The following is a 23363-nucleotide window of genomic DNA, read 5'->3' on the forward strand; positions in this document are numbered from 1 at the left end:
GATGCAGAAAAGCTAGTACATGCATTTATGACCTCTAGACTGGGCTATTGTAACACACTTCTAAGTGGTTGTCCTGCTTCGTCAATAAACAAGCTACTGTAGTCCAAAATGCAGCAGCTAGAGTCCTTACGAGGTCAAGAAAATATGATCATATTACCCCAATTTTACAGTCTCTGCACTGGCTACCTATTAAGTTCCGTATCAGTTACAAATTATCATTACTTACCTATAAGGCCCTAAATGGTTTAGCTCCTGCGTACCTAACTAGCCTTCTACCACGCTACAACCCATCACGCACCCCAAGGTGACAAAACGCTGGACTTTTGTTAGTTCCTAGGATAGCAAAGTCCACTAGAGGAGGTAGAGCTTTCTCACATTTGGCTCCCAAACTCTGGAATAGCCTTCCTGATAATGTTCGGGGTTCAGACACACTCTCTCTGTTTAAATCTAGATTAAAAACGCATCTCTTTCGCCAAGCATTCGAATAATGTATTTCTTAAATTGTGAGTGTAGTTGCATCTGATCAAATGTGCATTTTTATTCATTAGCTTGGGTTAAACTAATTTAACCTTGTTGGATCAGCAGCTACGCTAATGATGTCTCTATTTTGTTTCTATGTTTTGCCACAGGATTTACATCTTGTGGTAACTAGGATTTACACAAGCTCCAGTCTGGATCCATAACACCTGAGAAGAGATGATGCTGACCCTCAGAGGACCTCAGATGATGCTAACCCTGAATCAACAAACAGAACTAACAATTATTGCTACATGTGTGACTGCATCATATAATAATTATTAATTAATAATATTGATAATGTTCATCGTCTAGCTGACTACGTCTTGTATTATTTGTTTCTAAAAATCCTGTCAAACGTGCACAAACTGACAGTCACCACCATAAGCTACTACTAAATATTGTAGAAACAATTTTCTGTAAAGTTGCTTTGGAAAGGTTTTTTTTTTTTTTTTTTTTTTTTTTTTTTTATTGTAAAAAGTGCTATACAAATAAACTTAAATTGAATTGAATTGAACTGCTCTGGGTTCTGGGTGTGTGTTCATGGTGTGTGTGTGTGTGTGTGTGTGTGTGTGAGCTTGTTTATGTGTTTAACGAGGACACAAATTTGTATAATGACATAGATATGACACAGGTATTACAATGAGGAGGTGGTTTATGAGGACATTTTTAGTGTCCCCGTAATTCAATTCATACAATTCATTAAATCATACAAAATTAGTTATTTTGAAAATCCAAAAAATGCACAAAGTTTCCTATGAGGGTTAGGTTTAGGTGTAGGGTTGGGGTAGGGCAATAGAAAATACAGTTTTTACAGAATAAAACCCATTACGCCTATGGAGAGTGTGTGTGTGTTCATGGTGTGTGTGTTAACTGCTCCATGTGTTTGTTCACAATGTGTGTGTGTGTGTGTGTGTGTGTGTGTGTTCACGGTGTGTGTGTGTTCACTTCTCCATGTGTGTGTGTTTGTGTGTGTTCACGGTGTGTGTGTGTTAGGGTGACCATATGCGCCATTCATATGGGACACGTCCCGGCAAGGATTTTAATATTGGCAAAAACATCCAGAGCAGTTTGACCAATAACATGCAGGTATTGTACGTAATCGAACAATCGTGGAGCTGCGTGTGAGAAGGTGAGATCTAGAGGGAACCATCAAAGCGATGCAAAGATGTGCATGTGTTTGTTCGTTCGATTGACTTGAAGCGTCGCTGTGCACAAATCCAAAAAAACAAAACAAAGTGCACCATAATGCTTCAAGTCAAACGAAGAACAAACACGTGAAAGCTTTTTATATCTCTCATGAATGTAACACAACAATCAACCTGCACAGTGCAAATTGCCAAAACCTGGATATTTTAGGCATTATTAAAATCCTGGCTGGGACATGTCCCATATGAACGTTGCATATGGCCACCCTAGTGTGTGTTCACAGTGTGTGTGTGTTTACTGCTCCAAGTGTGTGTTCAAAGTGTGTGTGTGTGTTCACTGCTCCGGGTGTGTGTTCACAGTGTGTGTGTGTTCAGGGAGTGTGTGTGCACTTGGATGGGTTAAATGCAGAGCACCAATTCTGAGTGAGGGTTACCATACGTGGCAAATGTCACAACTTTCACTTTCTTTCACTTTCACTTAAAGATCCTTCTATATTTCCTTTTTTAATCAATGTAATTATTTTTAATAAACTCTTACAAGCCCTAAGCAATTCCTCTAAACCAAACTGCCCCTCCACTGACTCTGCAACAATATTAGTAATCATAATTTTCGAACTGTTGACTTAATCAAGAAAAAAACGTATATAATTTGAAAGCTTATAGTCTGTGCCCGGTTGCATGAAACTCCTTAAGCTAAGAAATCCCTAAGATATAAGGGTACCCTTGGTGAAACTTGGGTTCCAAGAAAAAACCCTAAGGGTTTCCCTAAGGAACTTAAGGCTGTTTTTACCCTTAATTATCTAAGTGTTCCCTTAAGTGTTGCTACAAAGTCCTTAGTGACCATTTCACCTTAATACATTTAAGGGACCAAAACAGCTCCCTTAAGTCAACTTAAATTCAATGGCTGATTTAGTGTTAATTGAAGAGGAGGAAATACCAAGGCGTGTTTTTAATGATCGTAATAATCGTTTGGAGATGATGAATGGTTGTTGACAGGTTGAAGAGTATTATTATTATTATTATTATTATTATTATTATTATTATAACCACTTACGAAAACAATAATTGCCTTTTCGTCCTCTGTCCAGATTGCTTTACATTTTTTTTCTTTCTGTTATGTTTGTACTCTCCATAGTAAAAATATATTAATAAAAGTGTGATTTTAGCAAGGGTTTGGCTTTGTGGTTCGTTATGTTCTGTTTACTGTTAGAGGTAGTAACTATAGCAACTGCGGCGATCTTTGCCGTATGTTGTCAGAAGCTACTGTGAAACACTTAGGGAAGGGTCACAATTAAGAGCTTTCTTGCAATGCTCTTAATGGAATCCCTTACCTCAGGGATTTTTTCTCCCTCAGGAGTTTCATGCAACCGGGCAACATAGCATTTTGATCAACTCTAAAGTAGTGCTGAGTCATTTGATAATTTAGCACAATGCCAGATTTATAAGCAATTGTTTGGAGGCCGCGCATTTTATTTTTATTTTTACCAGGACCACAACAGAAGTGTGATAAGTCAAAGGTGAAATAAAACCTACAAGAAAATTATGAGAAGTAAATGTAAAAAGTGAGTGTAATGCATTAACATTAACCCATATTATTCATACACACGCGAGCGCACACACACACACACACACACTCAATCTTAATCATGCGCACACATATTTGCACTCATACAGTACATATGTATGCATGCCTAATAAATAAATTATAGTCTGTAAGAATTTAAATAAATGATCAAATTTGAAAAATATTTAATATTTATGTTCAGTGAAACCATTCAAGTGTAAATTATATCACACTGTTAATAAAACACAAAGGTAGAATTGTACCCTTCACAGAAAAAATAAAATAAAATAAAATATTGTTAAAATCTAGATGAAACTACTTCTATCATCCTATTTACCTTGAAAATATTTTTGTACCAGCTGGTTTTCTGAGAAGAAAATTATTTAACACTTATTGCCGAGTGTTAAATAAAATTGACTCGAACACATCCAGAGGGTTAAATCTTGTTTATGAAATCTCAGTTTATGAAATATCTCGCAAAGTTAAAGGTAGTTTAGAGTTGTCAAAGTTGCAGCTCAACAAAAATGTAAACCTGCAGCTGAATTAATCTGGAATAAAATTTCAACATGAATTGGGACTGTTTAAAAATGTCTTTATCCATTTAACTTTAAACTAATTATTAAAATCCACAGTTTTTTTCTTCTTCATCATCGAGATATATACCATGTCAACATTTTATAACATACCATATATCCCAAAGGTCTAGTTTTGGGGAACTTTTGATTCGTGTGGACTGCTTCTTCAGCGGAAACTAAATGTGTTTGTAAATAGTTGCTTAGGTGCAAATGTTTAGAAAGTAATTTATGGATATTGATGCCCCATCAACAGACACAAAGCGTGTCTCTATTGGCCTATATATCTGTTAATTGACCATCACTTATGCATGCACTATAGTAGGTTACCTTGGACAATCAACTATTCACACTTTTCTAAGAAAATGCCTTCACATGCACGTCATACAAGAGGCTCTTAATTAACGGGTTCACATTTACACTCATTTCACATCTTACAGTTTAATTTAGCTGCAACTGTATGGCATAAACAACAAATGAAATATTATAAAAGAAATGTGTGAGCGTTTTTTACCCTCTCTTTGAGTAAATCAGTGTATTATATATTCTGTCATTTTTGTTCATAAGGATAGGAGTCATCATTTGATCATTTGAAACAAAAAAATGCTGGGTTATTTATCACGAAAGCTGCTGCTTTTTTTGCGTGCTCTACTGGTGTAGCCTACTTCTTCAGCGAAATAAAGGTTTGTATACATTTTATATAAAAGTCTTTACTGTGCTGTTTATTATATTTTACACAACATAAAAGGACAAGATGGCATCTGCATCGGCAGCGTCGGTTGTCTTACATAACATAAACTGATTTTATCGTTATAATAGGCTTCTGGATTTAGTGTATTTTTGATCATGTTCTATAATCTCAGTTAGAATTCCTACAGTTTGTTTATGGGCGGGTTAAAAAGTCAGCCACTGCATTATGAGGCATTTGAAGCTCAGTTCCCTGTCCATGGCATGGGCAGAATAGACAAATGATAGGAGGGATAGTTTGAATTTATTTATTTTTACAGTAAAAAAACAAAATAGCGATCGTCCCACAAAAACATGACTATTTGAATCATGTTCTGTCCGGACTCGACACGTGATCAATCTTTCCCGCGCAGCCGCACTTCCACATACATCAGTTACCCGAATGTGAAAGATGTTGACTGATAAATTGTCACTATGACAAAAATACTGATGCCCTCTGGTGCCCAGGGAAGAGAAGAAGAATAAAAACGGACAAAGACAGAGCTGTTGTGATGTGGTGAATTATAATGATCATATAAGTAAACTAGATGAGGCAAAAGATTGTAAACAAACTTTATCTTGCACTGGGTCAGTCGACCAATCAGAGCTGTCGGAAGGAGGAACTTTGTAGAAAACGAGAATTTGAGAGAGAACATAAAATAATATGCAGTATTTGAAATGTAATTTGTGTTTTGAACATTAAAACCTATCAACATGATATTACACCAAATACACAAAATAATGATCTTTTAAAACAGCATAATATGATTTATTTAAGAAAGTCTTAAAAGTCTTAAATCAAACACTTCACAACACTTGCAAAGGGTAAGAATACAAGATCTGGGAAAAGTTATACAGTTATGTTTACAAAAGGCAAAGTTTAATGACGGGTTTCCTCAAAACATGTTTTTTCTCTCAGTTGTAATGTTTTATCTTGATCTGCACACACACACAAACACACACACACACTGAGCTCTATTCATATGCTAATGATATGATGCAGTCATATGGTTAACGCCCCTCATCACTACTATAAAATTGGCAGTACAGTTCAGCTTGTTCACTTTTTAATCACGATGGCCCATGAGGAAGCTCTTCAGACGACCACAGACAGCGAAGAAGAAAGCACTTTTTCCTCAGAAGAAGAGGAAGACTTTGATGATGAACTCCTGTATTTCGAGGAGCGCTGTGATGCTGCAGAGAACCCAATTTCTAAAGAGTAAGTCATTTATTCTGACTTTGATTAGTAACTAGAGTCAAATATACCTTATTATTAGTTAGGGCATGATTGTAACACTGTTTAAGACCTATTGCCAGATTAAAATCAGTAAGTTAGCCCATGACTGAAATACATAGTCCTTTTCTTCATTATATCTAACTGTAAATGTTGTATCAATGTGAACGTTTTGTAATGTAACATTAGATAAATTCAATGTTTAGACTATATCTAACTTTTGATTTGTGTTGACCGCCCTTTATAGCGGAAACAAAGTATGTTTGTAAATAGTTGTTTAGGTGCAGATGTTTTGAAAGTGTTTTATGGATATTGATGCCCCATCAACAGACAAAAAGGATGTCTCTATTGGCCTATATCTGTTAATTGGCCATTACTTAAGCATGCAACATAGTATGTTACCTTTGACAAAAAAAATGTTTACAAACTATTTCTTTATTTTCTAGGAAAATGCCTTCAAGTGCACATCACACAAGGGCGACACAGAAGCGTCTTTCAGCTTTCAACTCGGTTGAGAAACTTAACAAGTGAGGAAATTTACCCATAATTTCACCTCTTACAGTTTAATTTTGCTTGTATAGTCTACTGTCAGATATGTTAACATAATGTATACATATTTGTAAATTGCTTCTCTTAATGATCCTGTTGTCACCATGCTCCCTTTTATTTATTTCTTTGTTTTAAACAGATGTGAGAGGGACAGTGACCAGATGTCTGCTGCAAAGAGAGCCAGGACTCTTTCATGGAAAGCAGAGACTGATGTTGACCAGGTTCCTCAGACTCTGAGATTCCTGCCTGCTCGGGAACCAGGACCACAGTTGTCTGCTGCTGACTCACACTCTCCCATGAGTCTTTTCAAACTGTTTTTCACAGAGAGCGCCGTGGAAAACCTGTGCCACAACACAAATGCTCAGGCTGCCAGGGCAATGGCAAAGGGCTGCAAGTACAAATGGACAGATGTCAGTGTTGATGAGCTGTATCGCTACATTGGACTGATATTCTACATGTCTGTGGTGGAGATGAACTCCATCGCTGAATACTGGGAGGACAGTCTTTTTTCTGTGCCTTTTCCTGCCACAGTTATGTCAAGGGACAGATACCGCACCATTTCCTGGAATGTACACATGAGTCACCCAGACGCAGACGAGGAAAACGACAGAGAGAGGGGCACAGACCAACATGACCGTCTGTTCAGGATCAAACCCCTCATGGACACGATTCGTCTTGCGTGCAAAGCCTTCTATCATCCTAGAAGAAATCTAGCTGTGAAGGAGAGATTGGTGGCATGCAGAGCAAATACAGGAATGAGACGGTGCACAAAAGTCAAGCCGACAAAGTTGGGTTTCAAGTTTTTTGACCTTTCAGACTCATCAAATGGATATATTGTGGACTTCTCCATCTACACGGGGAAGAATAGTTTTCCTGCAGGCCGTGGGCTTTCGTATGATGCTGTGATGTCTCTCCTGGACCGTAAAGTTTTGGGCTCTGGGTACCATGTGTACATGAATAAATTCTACACCAGTCCAAAGCTCTTCACAGACTTGTTTGCTCTGAAGTTTGGTGCTTGTGGGGCGTACAGAGAGCAGAGGAAGGGCTTCCCAAAGACTGCAGCTAATTCACTGAGCAGAAGCTCCAGCAGGGGATCCATCAGGTGGATTCGGGACGGGCCTCTTGTGTGTGTCAAGTGGATGGACACGCAAGTGGTGTCTGTTTGTTCCACCATACATGCTGCCTATACAGGAGACCGTGTGAAAAGAACAATCAAAGTACAGGATAAGTCAAAGACAAAGTCTTTTCCATGTCCTGCACCTGTGACTGCATACAGCCAGCACATTGGGGGTGTTGACCTGTCCGATCAACTGTTGGAATACTACTCTGCACAGCACAAAACCATGAAATGGTACAGAAAAGTATTCCTACACTTCTTGGACATTGTTGCTAACAACGCTTTCATATTGCACAAAGAGCTGCATGGCCAAATGACTTGCAAAGAGTTCACGGAGGAGCTTATTGCAGAGTTCTGTGGCGTGTCACGGAAAGCAGCACCAAAACACAAACCATGTGTCAATTCCAGGAGCTGATCTTCCTTCAGAAGTCAGAAGAAACGTTACTGTCGGTCGTCGGATCTGTGTGCATTGCAAAGCAGTGCATGGAAAGAGGCTACAAACACCTTGCAAATGTTCACTTGTGTCTTGAACAGAAATGGCACAAAAGTATGTGACTGCGTTGAAATGAATAATAGTTTTTCCTGCTTCATTATTTTTTGTGTGGAAACTGTATTTTTGTTCTAATAAATTTAGCTTTGGCGAGAAGAAGAGACTACTTTCAAAAACATTTAAATGATTCCCAAACAATTTTTATTTTGTATTGTCTTGAATAAAGACTGGATCTGGTTGCTAAGGTGACCTTGGAATAACAGAGAAACAGACTAATAATAGCATAGATGCCATTCTTCTGATGATTTAGCAAGTACATCGGGTGTTATGGGAAGTTTTCCCATTCCGGTTTACCTGATTAACACAGCCTAAAAATCCTTTAACGGATTTGGGTATTAGAAAAGTATTAGTGTGTTATGTGTACGCCAGGTTAAAGAGATGGGTTTTAACTTCAAGAGAGTGTCTGCCTCCAGAACAATGTTAGGTTGGGTAGGTTATTCCAGAGTTTAGGCGCTAAATAGATAAAGGTTCTGACGCCTACAGTTGATTTTTATATTCTAGGTATTATCAAATTGCCTGAGTTTTGAGAATGCAGCAAACGTGGAGGATTATAATGTATCAAGAGCTCTTTCAAATACTGATGTGCTAAACTATTTGTTACGGTTTACGCTACCGGAAGAAACACGGAGTCGAGGATAAACGAAATAAGGCTTTTAATATATTCAACACATGGAGCACAGAGGTAGACACACGTAAGTGAGTAGACCCGACAAAACAGAACTGAAAGGACAAGGCTTGTGTACAAAGGATAATAGGGAAACACAGGTGGATGGCATGACTAAATTAACGGGGACATGGAACACATGGGGAATAGAATAGACGCACGGGAACTAATCAAACCAAAACACAGAAGACAGAAACTGGGTCACAGGGGCAAAAACACACTAAATGAGTCCGGGTATGTATTAGTACTCCTCCCTCCCGGTAGGTGCGTCCTCGCACCGTAATGCTAATGCTAATTAAGGTTGATATCTCTGCAGCACTATAACTTGACATTTTTTTTAATGACATCATCGCCCTTATTTCCTCTCATTCTTTTGATGCGTGTAGGTCATGTTATGGATATTTTTACCTCAATTTTTGCATATGGCACCTTTAACATTTGTTTCTCTGGATAATGTTATATGTAGCACCATTATTTCAAACGAGTTATACTTAAAGCCTTCCCTTTGAGAAATCCTGAAAACATTGTTATAAATTGAAACAACTCCTCCCCCTTTGCCTTTTAGATGTGGCTCGTGTTTATAACAATAATCTTGGGGGGTGGACTCATTTAAAATAATGTAATCATCAGGTTTTAGCCAGGTTTCTGTCAGACAGAGTACATCTATATTTTGATCAGTGATCATATTATTTACAAAAAGTGTTTTCGTAGAAAGGGATCTGATATTCAATAAGCCAAGCTTTATCATTTGTTTATCCATATTGCATTTGTCTTTTTATTTGTTGAACCTCAATTCAATTGTTAATCTTAACTTGGTTTGGACTTTTATTGTATTTTCTAGTTCGGGGAACAGATACAGTCCCTATAGTGTGATATCTAGGTGAAAGAGTCTCTATGTGGTGAGAATTAACTGACCTCTGTGACGGGAGGCAGCTAGCAGACGGTCGGTTTAGCCAGTCTGTCTGCTTCCTGACCTGGGCCCCAGTTAGTCAAGTATAAACACTAAGACTATTTGCCATATTTCTAGACAGAAGAGTGGCGCCACCCCAGGAGGGATGAAGACCATCTCTTTTCAACAGGTCAGGTCTGCCCCAAAAGCTTGTCCAATTGTCTATGAAACCTATGTTATTCTGTGGGCACCACTTAGACATCCAGCCATTGAGTGATGACAATCTGCTATGCATCTCGTCACCACGGTAAGCAGGGAGGGGACCAGAGCATATTACAGTGTCTGACATCCTGCTTGCAAGTTCACACACCTCTTTAAAGTTATTTTTAGTGATCTCCGACTGGCGAAGTCGAACATAATTTGCGCTGGAATGAATAACAATCTTACTGTATTTACGTTTAGCATTAGCCAGCACTTTTAAATTTGCCAAGATGTCAGGCGCTCTGGCTCCCGGTAAACATTTGACTATGGTGGCTAGTGTCTCTATATTCAAGCTCCGTACAATAGAATCACCAATAACTAGAGCACTTTCATCAGGTTTCTCAGTGGGTGCATCACTGATTTGGGAGACCCTGTTTAATGTTTTGATCGGAACAGAATAGCAGTGTTTTTACCCACGACTACGCTGCCTCACTGTCACCCAGTTGCCCTGCTGCAGGGGCTCTGTTGCCAGAACCAAACCAAGTACAAGAATCCCTGAGCTAGACGCATCCAAAGCCGTATCTAAAACCCTAACATTCTTACTGTCCTCAATTGAAGTTTGGATACGTGTCTCTAATTCTGAAATCTTCTCTGTCAGCCTAACTATTTCCCTGCATTTATCACATGTGAATCCCTCATCTGCGACAGAGATAGATAAACTGTACATGTGGCAAGAGGTGCAAAAACGATAGCAGGAGAAGCCATTACTCACCGTGCTTGGCTATTCATGAGGGGGTATGTCACGTGGTGATTGAGGTACACCCCACTCTAAATACACTTGTCACAGCCATAGTAACCGTTAAAAACCTTTGTGACTTTCACAAAGGATTTTGCCGGTGCGTCACAGATCATCGAATGAACTTTTAAAGTGAGCCTTTTCCCCTCAAATGTAAACCCCTCCTGTAATTGTGAGAGTTCATTTGCCAAATCTGTGAGATACATTTTTGTTGACTCAGGTTTCTTTATACCTGAGTACATCCCGATGACTACAGGTTCTTTCATGGGTACTCCAACCAATCTACCTAAAATGGGCCACAACTGAAGACCTGAACTTTTAAAAAGTAGCAGGCCATCCACTGATATTTGAAGATGTAAACAACATCCATCGACAAGCTTGTCTTTCCACTGGGAATGGGTATGTTTTAACGCCTCAATAATGCCAATGCAGTGGTATATGCCACCGCAGAGCTCCCTAACAGAATAATCTCTTCTTGTGTTAAGAAGAGTTTGTGCATCTTTTGGCAAGTCACAGTGGTGGACCGTTAATATTGCCAAGAGAGCCGAAAGTGCAATATGGGAAATACCATATGTTAATGCCCAGTTGGAAATCAATTTCTGAGTTTTTCTGGTTCCTCCCAGTCAGATATTTCTTCTACATCACTATCATCTTGATAATAAGATCTATCCTCTGGGTCAGACACAACAGCTGCCATTGGATCTAATCCAAGATTTTCTTCCATGATTTTTATTTTCAGGTTCTGCAACATCATCTGTTGGAGACCGAGTATCTCTGGGAGGAAGTGTGGGCTGATATCAGTTAACCTTCTATTAAGGTCCACCCTGGCTCTTCTCCTCAAGGCTGAACTGGAAACAGGTGACTTGCGTCTATTCAGTTTTTTACATTTAGGTAACTATCTCAACTGTAAATTTAATAATAATAATAATAATAATAATAATAATAATAATAATAATAATAATAATAATAATAATAATAAAAAGTATGGAGTTTGGAATGGAATGAAAATCTGAGTATTATACCTTCGTCACAACAGTTTGCATCATGTTTTCAGCATCTGGAAAAAGAAATGGAAAGTATGTTGTAAGTTGTTGTCTTAATTTTATTTATTATGTGACTGGAAAAGTTGTCTGGTTTATCAAAAATAAAGATTTGGTAAAAAGTTTAAAAAAAAATTCTCTATCCCTCTATTGGTCTACATCTATCTATCTATCTATCTATCTATCTATCTATCTATCTATCTATCTATCTATCTATCTATCTATCTATCTATCTATCTATCTATCTACGGCTGACTCAGGAGACATCAGTTATAATGTTTAAGCTGAAACCTCTATCTGGCACGGATCTGGATTACAATCAGAAAATGTCTCTAAGATAGAAACGCAGGAAAGGGGCTTAAAACGGATCCGGGCCAAATGTAATTGCTATCTGGGTTATGTGTATACAGCAGTATAAGTTATCCAAACCCCTAGGGGGAGCTCTCGCCAAGATCTGCTCAAGAATGTACAATATTGTAGTTAATGCAGAAATGAGCAGATGGTTAACACAGAAATGAGACACTCCACTTGTGATTGACATTCAAATGTTATATCTGTCTTGCAGGTAAGATTACTTCAGTTTATTACAGGTTAAAGGAGTTCATGAACATTTATGTTTTGTATTTTGTTGTGTTCAGTAAGTTTTGAGCACAAAAACTGTATTATCATTACTCGTTGATAGAACATGATCAGAAACAACATATAAATGAAAGTATTCTGCATAGATATGAAAATACATTATTCACAGCAATGATTGTTTAGTTATTTTGGGGATTTTGAGGGCTAGATTAATAGTTTACATGATGCTGGTTCAGTAACGCACATGCGGAGTTCGCGGGTGTTCGCCATTTTGTGCAAATTGTATGCAGCAGGTGCATAGTTAATGAAAACTCAAACTATGCGATTTGCTCAGTAATGGTATAAAAGACTCGGGAAATGTGACATAAGGGAACATTAAAGTGTTATGTGTTATTTAGAGTGAACAAGTCATGCTGGAAAAGAGAATGTATGTACTCTGAAAAGTGTAAACAAAGTGAATTGTATGGGTTCAAATTAAGTTTAACACGGTTTATTTTGATTTATGATGCAAAATAGGTGTTCATGTGCTTAATATACAAACTGTATTTGCAAGTGAATGATTGCATTAGTTTGTTGAACAACCATGGTATAAAGAATGTTATAATTGGCAATGAGTAAATGTAATACTAAGTATGTATAATATAGCAGTTAATGCAGAGACGAGCAGATGGTTAACACAGAATTGAGACGCTCCACTTGTGATTGACTTTCAAATGTTATATCTGTCTTGCAGGTTTGCATACAACATTCCTATATTAAATGTTGCACCAGAATCGACGACTACTCCTTTCTACATGTGCAACATACTGCTACTGCTAAATCCTAAAAAAACAAAAACAAACAACAACAACAGAGGTGTTAATTATAGGACTAAGACTTGATGGCTTCTCTGTTAATTCTTCCTCATCAGTTAGGAACCTAGGTGTGCTATTTGATAGCAATCTTTCCATTAAAAGCCACATTTCTTGCATTTGTAAAACTGCATTTTACCATCTCAAAAATATATCTAAGTTACGGCCTATGCTCTCAATGTCAAATGCAGAAACATTCATTCATTTGTTTATGAATTCAATGTTAGAGTACTGTAATTTCAAACAATGTATAGATTTTAAAATCTTGCTTTTACTTATGAAGAACTGAATGGTTTAGTATCCCAGTATTTTAAAAAGCTCTTATTACACTATAGTCCTCCACATCTGCTTTGTTTCTCAAAACTCTGGCAATTTGATAGTTCCTTCAATATCTTGTTAAAGCCTGCCTTCCCTTCCTAGCCCCCCTCATTTCTGCTATCATTTACTCCTCTTCCATCTGTCACACCACCCTCCTCAACAGGCTTTCTTTCATCGTCATCCGTAACCATAATAAAACAGAGGTTCTCCACATTAGCCCTTTAACTGCCGCTCGACCAAATGGTTGAGCACATTTTGAGTCAATATATTTTATTGAGAGGAGTACCTAACTTAATTCAAGCTGATTGAGCCATCTCTACCATCTGGTAGAGGTATGTTAAGCCAAAAAAAATCAACAGCATTTGTCACAACACTTCTTCTTTTTATGGATGTCAGAGAGAAAGAAATCACTCCTGCCATGTAAACTGTTTTTGGTGAAATTTTGCAAGGTAAGCATATTTTTTTTGACATATTACACTGTAAGAGCCCTAACTTTACAAAATTATTTTACTTGGTGCCATGAAAAAACTTTAGTATGTTTTCAATAATTTTTCAAAAACGTGCTCAACCAAATGGTTGATTTGTCACTTTATGGTAAACATAGAAAAGCTAAGCTAATGTTTTAAAAATTATGGGACGTGTTGGAAAAAAAATACATTGAGTGTGGTAACTAATGACATAAGGAGATAAGAAATGCAAACAAAAAATGCTTTTTTCTTGGTGGGGCAGTTAAAGGGTTAGCACCAAATCCACTCTGTCCAAAACCAATAGTTTTTCTCTCACTCTTGATAACTCCTCCATTTCACCTTCCCCCCAGGTTAAGAGTCTGGGTGTCATCCTTGACAGCACACTATCATTTCCATCCCACAAAAATACCATTACCCGGTCTGCCTACTTCCACCTATGAAACATCAATCACCTCCGCCCCTCCCTTACCCCCCACACTGCTGACATCCTTGTCTACAATCTAGTCCCTTCCTGTCTATCTCTTCTCTTTGGCCTCCCTCGCATATCTCTCTATAAACTTCAACTGGTCCAGAACTCAGCTGCCCGCAATTATAACTCGAACCCCCTCCATTCAACACATTACTCCTGTCCTCCAATAGCTCCACTGGCTCCCGGTCCAGTTCTGCATCCAATTCAAAATCCTTCCGTTTACATTCAAGGCCATACACAATCTTGCCCCCCCATATTTGTCTGATCTCCTCCAGGTTCCCACTCCCTTCCGTTCCCTCAGATCCTCTTACTCCATACACCTGTCTGTCCCATCTGCCCTTCTCACCACCATGGGGAGCAGAGCGGCTGAAATTCATTCTGGAATTCATTAGCACCCCAACATAGAAACATTGATTCATTCCCCCATTTTAAATTACAACTCTAAACACATCTGTTTAAAACTTTTTTTGACTTGTTCTGTTTTATGTATTCATGTACGGTGTCCTTGAGTGCCGAGAAATGCACCTTCAAATAAAATGTATTATTATTATTATATCTAAATCAGCTGCGGGCAGCAGATTCTTTTTTTCTACTTGACTCCCAAACTCTGGAATAACCTACCTAACATTGTTTGGGAGGCAGACACATACTGTCAGTTTAAATCAAGATTAAAGACCCACCTCTTTAACCTGGCTTACATATAACACACTAATACATTTCTTAAATTCAAATCCATTAAAGGATTTTTAGTCTTCATTAATTAGGTAAACTGGAACCAGGAACACTTCCCATAACACACAATGTGCTTGCTACATAGTTAGAAGAATGGTATCTACGCTAATATTAGTCTGTTTCTCTTTTATTCAGAGGTCACCGTAGCCACCAGATCCAGTCTGTATCCAGATCAGAGGGTCACTGCAGTCACCCGGATCCAGTACGTATCCAGACCAGATGGTGGATCGGCACCTAGAAAGGACGTCTACATCCCTGAAAGACAGCGGAGACCAGGACAAGTAGAGCCCCAGATACAGATCCCCTGTAAAGACCTTGTCTCAGACGACCACCAGGACAAGACCACAGGAAACAGATGATTCTTCTGCACAATCTGACTTTGCTGCAGCCTGGGTTAAACTACTGGTTCGTCTGGTCAGAGGAGAATTGGTATCCCGAACTGAGCCTGGTTTCTCCCAAGGTTTTTTTCTACATTCTGTCACCGATGGGGTTTTCGCTGTTGCCTTTGGCTTGCTTAGTTGGGGACACTTAATTACCAGCAATTTTGCTGACTTGATTGCAGATACCATTTAAACTGAACTGAGCTGGAAGACATCACTGAATTCAGTGATGAACTGCCTTTTTGCTTTATTGACATTTGTAATGATTGTTCGTTCAGGGTAGAGGAAGGAGACCAGAGTCGGCGTAGGGGCTCGTGAGAGACTTTATTCTCTTATACAAAAGAAACAAACAACAAAATAAACCAGCGCGGCAGGTGCGCGTCTCTATAAATATACTGCGGCTTCACTACTGCGTCTGTCCGGCTCGACAGCTCCTCCGCTTCACACACTCACGAGTCCCCGTCTCTCTCGTCTTCTGCCGGCTGTCGCGCTGCTTAAATACTGGTTCCCCACGCCAATCACTGCAACGAGATCCAGCTGTTAATAATTTCTCACCTGAACCACTTACCGCCGCTCGTCTCTTCACTCGCTCTCCCGTTGCAGACTTCGCTAAACCACGCCTCCCCCGCCACAACATTATTTTCCTATTTAATGCTGTTTAGTTGCTTTGTTACAATCTATATTGTTAATAGCGCTATATAAATAAAGATGACTTGACTTTTTCTTGTTCAAGTACTGCAGGTTTTTGGAAATGTAAGCTGTTGCAGCTTGCTGTTTTTAATTAAGGTATGTGGTGAATGATTGGTGATCTTTTATATGATAATGATCTTAATTGGGAGTCGTTTTTAAAGTACAGAGCTGAAACCATTCAGTTGTGTGTAAGTTCAAGATCATTTATAATTCATAGATTTCACATCTGAAAAAGAGGCATATGTGTGTTTTCTGTGCATACAGTATGTTCATGAATCAGACATACGCATATTTGAGAGATTTATGCACAGCATTTTATAATTGCGGCCCAATGAGTCCAACGCTCCTGAAAATTTGATGTTTATCTGCTTACCACCAGGGCATCCAAGGTTTAGATGATTTTGTTTATTCAGTAGAACACAAACAAAGATGTTTAACTTAAATCATTGCCATCTGTCAGTCATATAATTGAAGTGTATGTGAATCACAGCTTTGAGAATCTCTCAAATGGACCATTGAGAGATAGGTGACGGTAATTCACTTATAAGTCTGCTATCTAAAGCAAGTAAAAGAAGGCTCGTCATGCGCTGGCTGTTGAGAATGCTCTTACAACCATTGACAGTAAAAGAAATGGACATAGCGACCCCATTCGATTTAGTGATTCTAAATGCTGAATCACTCACCGAATCTTGCAGAGAAGGCGAGCGTGGACAGGAGCAAATTTTGGTGAGTGTTCTGATTAATTATCTCCCTTGACTTTATGCCTCTACGTCCCCTCGATTGCCTCATAGAGAGTAAAAGATTGCCTGCGAGCTTCTCCTCCCGTCCATACGTAATTTCTCTACTGTGCGACAGAGAGTCACATTTTATGACGCATTTAGCCTATTTTTACAAAAACAGTTTCTACGGGACCATAACGTAAGATACAAGGTAATGGTGCCTTTTATACATTTTCGTGTTTCTTTAGAAATAATTAATGGACAAATGGAGTCTTTAAATGCCTCAGATGTAAAGTTATTTTCTGTCAAAGTGACGCCAAAATGAATGGGAGTCAATGAAATGCTAACAGCAGGTGGGGGTCTGCTAGCCAATGAAAAACAGTGTTTTAATATTTTTGCCAATTTCCCATTCATTTCCTATGGGGGTCATTTTTTACGACCACTTAGACTTTTCAAATCCTGTCCCCAATTTTTTTGGGTGTTCATATACCAAGTACCAATAAAGTCACCAAGTTTCAGACCATTCCGATGAAGCTACGACTTTTAACATTTTTTTAAAAAATATTTCGGGTCATAAATGACCAAAGAACCCCAGAGGGTTAACACAATCACAGGCTTTTGTGCCATTCCTGGAAAAGGTTTCTGTTCGACTGAAGACACAAGTGAACGTCACAAGCCTGGCATTTCCAAGGTGTTTGTTGCTTTTTTCTGTGCACTACTTTGCAATGCACACAGATCCGGCGACCGACAGTAGCAATTCTTCTGACATCGGAAGTCAACTCAGCTCCTGGGATTGGCACATGGTCTGTGCTAAACTGTTTTGGTGCTGCTTTCTGTGACACACCACAGAGCTCTGCAATAAGCTCCTCCATGAACTGATCGTGAGTCATGTTGCCGTGCAGCTCTTTGTGCAATATGAAAGCATTGTTGGCAGCAATGTCCAAGAAGTGTAGGAAGATTTTTCTGTACCACTTCATGGTTTTGTGCTGTGCAGAGTAGTATTGCAACAGTTGATCGGACAGGTCAACACCCCCCATGTGCTGGCTGTATGCAGTCACAGGTGCAGGACATGGAAAATACTTTGTCTTCCATGTATGTTGTGCTTTGATTTTCCTTTGTACACACTCTCCTGTAGAGGCAGCATGTATGGTGGAACAAACAGACACCACTTGCGTGTCCATCCACTTCACACACACAAGAGGCCATTTTTGTAGACTTCAGACTCCATATGATATGATTCCAGACTTGACTTGACCCGAGGAAGAGGACTGTCTCATTTTAAAACCAACTCAAGTCTTTTATCCTTAAAGGGTTAGTTCACCCAAATATTAAAATTATGTAATTAATAACTCACCCTCATGTCGTTCCAAACCCGTAAGACCTCCTTTTATCTTCGGAACACAGTTTAAGATATTTTAGATTTAGTCTGAGAGCTTTCTGTCCCTCCATTGAAAATTTATGTTTGGTATACTGTCCGTGTCCAGAAAAGTAATGAAAACATAATCAAAGTAGTCCATGTGACATCAGAGGGACAGTTGGAATTTGCTGAAGCATCGGAAATACATTTTGGTCCAAAAATAATTACTCTATTCAGCATTGTCTTCTCTTCCGGGTCTGTTGTGAGAGCGTTCATGGCGCTGTTGACATATGACGCTGCTGACATGTTTTCTGGCACACCAAATAACAAAGATAACATGTCAGCAATGTTGTACGTCAACTGTCACAACAGTTGCGCTCACAACAGACCCGGAAGAGAAGACTAAATCTAAAATATCTTAAATTGTGTTCCGAAGATGAACAGAGCTCTTACGGGTTTGGAACGACATGAAGGTGAGTCATTAAATAATTGTAATATTTGGGAGAACTTACCCTTTAAATACTTCTATATCTAATATTCAAAAGGCAGACCAGATCTACACCCTGGCATCCATCATGACATTGAGCCATAACACAGCATCATTTTAAGTGAACAGCAATTCAAAACTGTGGCGCGGAGTTCAAGAGCTGCAGATGACGCGGTTATTATAACAACAACAGAAACATGGTGAGCAGGAAAATTATAGATTGCTTTCACTAAGGCCCCTTCCACACTGAGATGCATTTAGCTGTATATGCATAGAATTTGTATCATATAGGCTTTTCGTCCACACGGATCCGATGTTTTGGGAGAGTGAAACCGATATTTTTAAGTCCCAGAGTGGACAAATCTGAAAATGCAGCCCTTTCTTTTCCGTGTAGACAGCGGATATGTAGATTAACTGTAACGATCATCAACCCGTGTCTCGCCTTAGTCAGACACTGCTACATCAAGTAACATATTTTATTATTATTTTTTTTTTTAACTAACATTAAGACAGATGAATAAATGTATTGTTACATGTTCGTTTGTATACTGCGTGCAAGGTTTATGAGCATAGTCTAAGTCTTATTCTCTGTTTTTAGTGCATCTCTGTGGAAGAATTACACCACCACATACTGGTCTGGTATGTATACAACATAATAAATGGTTTAATCTCATGAATATTCTTAAAAACAGCTTTAATGCATTTATTTATTTATATTTATTCTTGTGCTGAACACAAATTAATAGATTCTGAAGAATGTGGGTAAGCAAGCAGTAGTGGCTCAGTGGTTCATGTAGGTTGTCTATAAACCGGAAGGTTGGTGGTTCAATCCCCTGCTCCACCTGACCAAGTGTCGAGGTGTCCTTGAGCAAGACATCTAACCCCAGCTGCTCCCAACAAGCTGTATGGCGCCTTGAATGGCAGACACCGCAGTCGGTATGTGAATGTGAGGCAAATTATGCTTTGGATGCGCTTTGGATGGTCATGTGGTCTGTTGAAAGCGCTATATAAATGCAGTCCATTTACCATTTAGCAAACAGTTGCTAGTCCCCGCTGACTTTTTGATATTGGGGGGAAAAAATATGAACGTCGCTGGGGAACAGCTAGTTAGTTACTCGTTTAGTTCAAAAGATGAAGAAACTCATTCAGGTTTAAAACAACTTGCAAGTGAGTAAATGATGATACAATTTTATTTTTTGAGTGAACTTTTCCTTTAATGTTAATAAAACAAACACAGAGAAAAATAACCCGTTCTTGATATTAATTAAAAAAGTCGCTAAATTTCAGCAGTAATAAAATGACTTAAATTTTTTAACAACAGCATATATTGTTGCACCACATAGTATCGATAACCATATAGATAAGTATCGGTATCTGTAACCAGTATCGGCATCGAAAAAATGTTAACAACACCCATCCCTACTTATAAGTTATAATAATAGTAAATAATAAAATAAGCCATCAGATCAGATGAATGTTTAATATCACACATTTGCTTTTAAAATTGTATTTATTTTTTATTGTAATATCAGTTTGATTATTTTGATGGTTCCCTTTAAACAGCTGTTGATAAGTAACTCTGCAACTAAATATTAACTAGTGGTCATCCGAGTATTAGTAGCATGTCTGCTACTGTAAATATATGCTAACACTTTATTCTGATGGTCCACCAACAGATAAACTATAGACTATAAGCAACTTTGCAAGAACGTCGGCATTCGACCAATCCGTAACCTAAGCTAATACTCTAATGAGACTTAGTTGACATGTGCTTATAGTCAGTAGACTTAGGGGACAATCAAAATAAATTGTAGGCTAACCATATAAAATGTTGCAATTTTTTTTTTTTTTTAATAATATGAATGTATTACGCATTCATTATAATGCCTTAAGAATATATATATATATATATATATATATATATATATATATATATATATATATATATATGGGCTAAATAGAACCTGTTACCATTTTTCTTACTATTTATTTATCCATCTTCAACTATCTAAGACTCTGGCTGTTCAAACCAGATGTAACAAGACTTTTCTGATCTTCATATTATGGTGCGACTTTCAACCCCGGAGAGTTAATCTGTAGGCTAAGAACATTTCAAAAGAATCATCTAATTATAATTTGGGAAATTGTTAATTGGCTAGGATAGAACTTAAACTTTAAAACTGCTAGTTTATAACTGCAACTTTCTTTTCTGCTCAAGATGAGAAAAAATATCGTAGCAACATTGTTTTTAGTAGATAATGCTTTTAAGTAAAATATTAAAATAGTATGGATTTCAGGACTTTTCTGTCACGTGGCCTTGCGTGTATCTAAATTTAAAAATGTGTTTTGTTTTGAGGCCGCACCTCTTGGTGCTTTAATTGAACATCCCTGGCTTATATCACAAAGAAATACTTAATTTATATTGTTTTGTAATATCTGTGTCACATATTTCCTTATCTGTCATGGTAGATTGGACTCTTATTGTAAAATTTGGTTACAGAAAGTTTTGAACATGGTCCACTCTTAAAAATAAAGGTGCTTCAAAAGGTTCTTCGATGCCATAGATGAAAAATTTTTGGTTCCACAAAAAATCATTCAGTCAAAAAGTTATTGAAAGAACCATCTCTTTATTACCTTTTTATAATCTGAAGAACCTTCTTTCACCAAAAAAAAACAAAAAAAAAACCCTTTTGCTGAACAGAAAAGTTAATCAGATCATACATCATATATTTTGTCTTTAGTCTATAAAAATTTCAATACATGAGGATTCTGAATGGGATTTTTATAGCGAGCCATTAAAGGGGGGGTGAAATGCTATTTCATGCATACTGAGTTTTTTTACACTGTTAAAGAGTTGGATTCCCATGCTAAACATGGACAAAGTTTCAAAAATTAAGTTGTACGTTTGAAGGAGTATTTCCGGTTTGTCACAAGTTTCGGAAAGTTTTTTTCGAGTATGGCTCTGTGTGACGTTAGATGGAGCGGAATTTCCTTCTATGGGTCCTGAGGCACTTCTGCCGGAAGAGCGCGCGAGAGGCTGAGCACAGAACCGCTAAACAAATATATACAGTTTCAATACATACCACATAGAGACGTCCTGCTGTAGTTGTTGATGCTGCTGCTTCTCATTCAGTTTCAGCCTCTGGATCTGATTCTGGATCATAAATAAACGGCTGAATCTGACTGTAAGCCATGGTTTGTTTTGGATGATGTTTTTTTCCTCAAGGTAATGTCAGCTTCCAAACGCTCTCAACGCAAAAGCCCACTGGCGCTCGTGATTCTTTAGCTCCGCCCACACGTCACTCCTCCAGCCGGTCGTGTTTTTCAGGGAAAAATCGGTACATACTATCTTTCTCTTATAAATATAATAAAACTAAAGACTTTTTGGAGTTATGAAGGATGCAGTACTACTTTATAGGTACTCAAGATTAACAGGATATTGAGTGAAAACGAGCATTTCACCCCCCCTTTAAATTACTTCAAACTTGACTCCAAGTTAAAGACTTTTAACATCTATGGTATTAACCACTCATAAAAGAAGCAATTTACAAAAATGTATAATTTTGTATATTATTTAAAAGTACGTAAACAAAAGTTAACATTAAGGGTTCCAAAATAATTAAATAAATAAAGCTTAGATTATTCAGATTCAGATTATCTTCAGCACTGAAAACTGAACAACACTTGCTTGCCGCCCTTGAAGCACCTGAAGGCACCACATAACTAAAAAATAAATAATAATAATAATTAAATTAATAAATTAAAACATTTATTGTCTTATATTGTCAAAGGTAGCATACCAGTGCAAGCATAAATGATGGGCAATTATAGGCCTATGGACTGATGGGACATCAACATACACATGCATACGAATCTATGTCCACACATACCTGATTAGGTGTAAAGTGTCCAGTTCAGCTTTGATGCAATACATGACATTAACCCTGTAAAGCCCACTGTTGTAATAATACAATGTCAGTTTTAGCTCCACTAAAATAAACCTTTACTTTAGCCTTTAAGATCAAATTTACACACTTAGTAGATCCTGTTGTTCAGTCCTGCAATGTTTTTGGGTGAAATATTTATTACATAGGTAGGTTAACCTGGCCATAAACTTACATTACCTACCTATACTGTTATATACAAACATAATAACAGACACTAGACAGGTGAGCAGCTTTTTATAACAACTACTGTACGAAAGAATAAACAACTTACTCATTATAAATTGTGTCCTTTGTTGTTTCAGAATGTTTCTTTAAATGAAAGCTTTCGTCCTCCAAATCTTCGTTGTCTTCTGAAGAACATATGAACTCTTCCTCACTGTCTGTGATCGTCTGCAGAGCTTCCTCGCGTGTGTGTGCCATCGTGAAGAAATGACAATAAAGAGACAAAGGTGCTGCCTTTTTTATCATGGAGCGTTAATGTGTTTCTGTGGCTCATACCAGGTCATTAACACATGAAGAAAGCGCTTCTCGGTTGTGTGGAGTCAGACCAGCCTGCTCTTCCTTCAGGTATTTTAATAAAGGCGCACATTCAACTTCTCAAGACTCCCAAATATTTGCTCTCCAATATTGTATATTCATGGTTGAGGCATGCAGAAAGATCGTGATAAAAATGTGAAAAGGCTGGAAGTCAACAGTAGACGTAAATGCTAGAATATAAAATGTCAATTACAAATAAAAAAAAACACATATCAGTTTGAGTTATCATCTCGAATCGCAGAATATATTTTAGCTACGTGTATT

At 37.9% G+C, this 23363-nt stretch overlaps 1 protein-coding gene across 1 annotated transcript in view; it reads left to right on the forward strand.

Annotated features, from left to right (window-relative positions):
- The first annotated feature begins 5585 nt into the window (after positions 1–5585).
- LOC128014358 (piggyBac transposable element-derived protein 4-like) overlaps positions 5586–23363 on the forward strand; it is a 37270-nt gene continuing 19492 nt past the window's right edge. Inside the window, exons 1-3 of the mRNA XM_052597925.1 lie at positions 5586–5745; positions 6207–6287; positions 6449–7411. Coding sequence (XP_052453885.1) covers positions 5603–5745; positions 6207–6287; positions 6449–7411 — 1187 coding nt within the window. The 5' untranslated portion in view covers positions 5586–5602. The remainder of the gene's footprint in view (positions 5746–6206; positions 6288–6448; positions 7412–23363) is intronic.

The sequence above is a fragment of the Carassius gibelio genome, chromosome B25 (genome assembly GCF_023724105.1).
Source record: "Carassius gibelio isolate Cgi1373 ecotype wild population from Czech Republic chromosome B25, carGib1.2-hapl.c, whole genome shotgun sequence".
Lineage (NCBI taxonomy): Eukaryota > Metazoa > Chordata > Actinopteri > Cypriniformes > Cyprinidae > Carassius > Carassius gibelio.